Below are 3783 nucleotides of genomic sequence, written 5' to 3' on the forward strand. Positions count from 1 at the left end.
TTTATAAAGCAATGCCTCATCATCTCAGAATAATCATTTTTCAAAGATAATTATATAATATAAATTTTATCATTAAAATATTTTTAAATTTCCTTTTTTGTTTTTAACATACAGTGACATAATAAAAAGTATTTGGGTTTTTTCAAGGGATATGTTTTTTAAATTAAGTAATTTACAATCAGCCTCTTTATTTGGATATGTCTAATCCAAATGCAGCACAAGCAGCTGCCTTCAGAGGCCAACAAATTATTTACTAAAGTCCACCAGTGTGTAATCCATCATCAGAATAAATCTGTGATTGTTTAAACATTAATGAACAAACAGCTTCATGAAGATCAAGGAACACAAAAGACAGGCCAGAGAGCAAGTTCTCATGCAGCTTAATGAAAGGTCAAGTCATAGGACCGTTTTGTTTTTTTTTTTATTTTCAAAGTGGAGTGGAGAAGTGCACTACAAATCAAGAGTTATTGTGTTTGTAAAAAAAATACAACAAAATCAAATGCCCTTGTGTTTTCACTTCACAGTTATACAAGTCTTTTTAGTGTTGTGTCACACAAAATCCTAATTAATGCATGAAGGTGTGGGGTTGTATCATGAAGAAGTTTTTCTAGCTAAACTGAATGAACAACAATATTCTGACAACCGACTCGCATGTTAGCAAAAACAGCTAACAGGTCAGTCTTTGGGCCTGTCCTGCAGGCATTGCGTCGACCCAAAGCTCCTCTGTTTAAAAGTATATTAGACCTTAAAGTGAGATCAGTCTGGTCAGTGGGACACAAGTCCTCTACAATGATGTGAGAAAACATAGTTATTGCTGCTAAAACTGGTTCAACAATCTCTTTAATTATAGGATGTACTTTGTTTTTCACACACAGCTCCCCCACTTTTCATTTTTTATTATCATTGGCTGGAAATATACTGTTAAAGCCTCATAAAGACCAGATATTTTTTTTATGTATCAACCCCAAGAAGGGAAATTGTTCAGCTTTCCTTTTACCATATTAATCTGTTGGATGTGCCACTATTTTCTCAGGACTGTGAAGTATTGTGGACCATTACAGTCTGGAGTGTATAAACTACACCTGGAGGCTGGAGGAAAAACGGAAACAAAGAAAACAATTGTTTGTGTTGGAGGTAGGTAACTTGTGTGTCATTGTTAAAACGCAAATAAATACAGCATCACGTGTAATTTAAAATTTCCCATTTTAGAGAAACAAGAGCCATCATTTAAGAAAACAGATAATTACCTTTTTGTTGAGACTGTGAGTGTCTTGCCTGCTAACTCTACGTGGATGATGTCAAGTTTATCATCCGGCAACAGGTGAGTAATACGCAGCAGCTCAGCCATGAGACATCAGCAGGCCTGATTGTTGAAGCTCAGTGATCTTTGTCTGACTGCAGCTCTGAAACAAACCCATCCTGGGAAGTGATTGAGAGTAATAACCACCCAGCTTCTGATGGCTTCTGTAACCAGAAACTCACCAGCAACGTGAGCACAATAAATGTAACGGTTGCAACAAGATTTAAGTTTTGCTTGACGGACCAAGCTGGGTCCAGGTGCAGTGAGGAACGTTATGAGGTTCCAAACCTCAAATTCCAAGCCTCCACAGGTAAGACAAGATCATTCACCCTCGACATTCATTCAATCACGTTGCTATAGCTGACTTCTGTCACGTTTTCACATTTTTAGCTTATAAATCTTATGACGGTCACTTAATAATGCCACTGAGAATCGGCCTATTGGCTCTGCTCTTGGCTCTGACAATAATCTAATTTGTGCTCGTGTGCTACATCAAGAGAAAGGTATGTGTTGCACATGGCATCAACACAGACACANAGTACATAAAATGTACTACAAATCAGATTTTTTTATTAGTACAAAAATTAGAAAATTAAACTTCCCAACCTGTTCACTTCACAAGTCCTCCTGTGCAGCATCACACAAAATCCTAATAAATATATTAAAGTATTTATTGAAGTGTGGGGTTGAAGAAGTTCAGTGGATATGAATATTGTTGCAGCAAACCTGTAGCAAGCATGGCTTGAAGGGTAGGATGGGCTTGATGTTAGCGAAAACAGCTCAAAGCAACTGTTAACCATTGGGGTCGAGGGCAGACGATCTGGACCCATCTTAAAATATGCATTGTGTCGACCCAGAGCTCCTCTGTTTATAAGGGCATTAGATTTTAAAATAAGATGTAAGCAACGTTTTAAAGAAAAGCTGGTCAAAAATCCTCCGCAGTGATTCGAGAAACTTATACAGACATAGTTAAGGCTGCTAAAACTGCTTCTACAAGGATGTACTTTGTTTATTGGACACAACTGTTCCACTTTTCACTATTTATTATCACTGGATGGTAATCAACTTTCGAAACCTCATACTGACTATGTTGCAAACCCCAAAAGGGAAAGGGTTCAGCTTTCCTTTTACCATATTAACCTGTTGGACGTGCCACTATTTTCTCAGGACTGTGAAGTATTGTGGACCATTACAGTCTGGAGAGTATAAACTACACCTGGAGGCTGGAGGAAAAACGCAAACAAACACAACAATTGTTTGTGTTCTAGGTAGGTATCTTGTGTGTCATTGTTAAAACGCAAATAAATACAGCATCACTTGTAATATAAAATTTCCCTTCTAGAGAAACAAGAGCCATCATTTAGGATAACAGATAATTACCTTTTTGTTGAGACTGTGAGTGTCTTGCCTGCTAACTCTACATGGATGATGTCAAGTTTATCATCCGGCAACAGGTGAGTAATACGTAGCAGCTCAGCCATGAGAGATCAGCAGGCCTGATTGTTGAAGCTCAGTGATCTTTGTCTGACTGCAGCTCTGAAACAAACCCATCCTGGGAAGTGATTGAGAGTAATAACCACCCAGCTTCTGATGACTTCTGTAACCAGAAACTCACCAGCAACGTGAGCACAATAAATGTACCGGTTGCAGCAAAATTTAAGTTTTGCTTAATGGACCAAGCTGGGTCCAGGTGCAGTGAGGAACGTTATGTGCTTCCAAACCCCAAATTCCAAGCTTCCACAGGTAAGACAAGATCATTCACCCTCGACATTCATTCAGTAAAGTTGATATAGCTGACTTCTGTCATGTTTACATATTTTTAGCTCATCAATCTTCTGACGGTCACTTAATAATGCCACTGAAAATCGGCATATTGGCTCTGATCCTGGCTCTGGCATTAGTCTCATTTATGCTCATGTACTACATCAAGAAAAAAGTATGTGTCGTCGCACACGGGATCAACACAGACACAAGCAAATCCATAAAATACACTGAATCATTTTGGTTTTCAACAGAAACCCCAATATCAGCCTCAGCTTCAGATGATCCAGATGGTTGGACCTAACGACAACGACTACATCTACATCAATTTCAAGGACTTTAATTACGACAAGAAATGGGAGTTTCCACGGGAGAACCTGGAGCTTGGTAGGAGTCAAACTAAACAGAATACTACAAATACTGTGATAATCAACTCAAAAACAGTTCACTACAGTTTTATCCAATCAAATGCAGCCAAATATAGTAGATTTGTTATTATGAAATTTATGTTGTGGACACGATACAGACACATGAGAAATGTGATTTCATTTTTTCCATGAAGTGTGATGGATGTTTATCATGGGTAAAAGATAATGTCAGTCTTGTTGTCTGAAATGTTAATTTTTGCTTTAAAAAACTAAACGACGTCTGCTTGGTTCAAAGATCAATCCCTAGCTATTAAATGTAAAAAAAATATCTTGCTATAAGTGAGGCATCAAGCT

The 3783-nt window shown here is 37.9% G+C and overlaps 1 protein-coding gene across 1 annotated transcript in view; it reads left to right on the forward strand.

The window, feature by feature from the left end:
* Window positions 1-3783, forward strand: part of LOC103139804 (fms related receptor tyrosine kinase 3) — a 13658-nt gene that overhangs the window by 5877 nt on the left and 3998 nt on the right. Inside the window, exons 10-18 of the mRNA XM_016672660.1 lie at window positions 659-674; window positions 1034-1134; window positions 1210-1321; window positions 1402-1610; window positions 2407-2568; window positions 2643-2754; window positions 2835-3043; window positions 3124-3236; window positions 3316-3454. Of these exons, the coding sequence (XP_016528146.1) occupies window positions 659-674; window positions 1034-1134; window positions 1210-1321; window positions 1402-1610; window positions 2407-2568; window positions 2643-2754; window positions 2835-3043; window positions 3124-3236; window positions 3316-3454 (1173 nt within the window). The remainder of the gene's footprint in view (window positions 1-658; window positions 675-1033; window positions 1135-1209; window positions 1322-1401; window positions 1611-2406; window positions 2569-2642; window positions 2755-2834; window positions 3044-3123; window positions 3237-3315; window positions 3455-3783) is intronic.

This window comes from Poecilia formosa, unplaced genomic scaffold, assembly GCF_000485575.1.
Source record: "Poecilia formosa unplaced genomic scaffold, Poecilia_formosa-5.1.2 Scaffold64, whole genome shotgun sequence".
Classification (NCBI taxonomy): Eukaryota; Metazoa; Chordata; class Actinopteri; order Cyprinodontiformes; family Poeciliidae; genus Poecilia; species Poecilia formosa.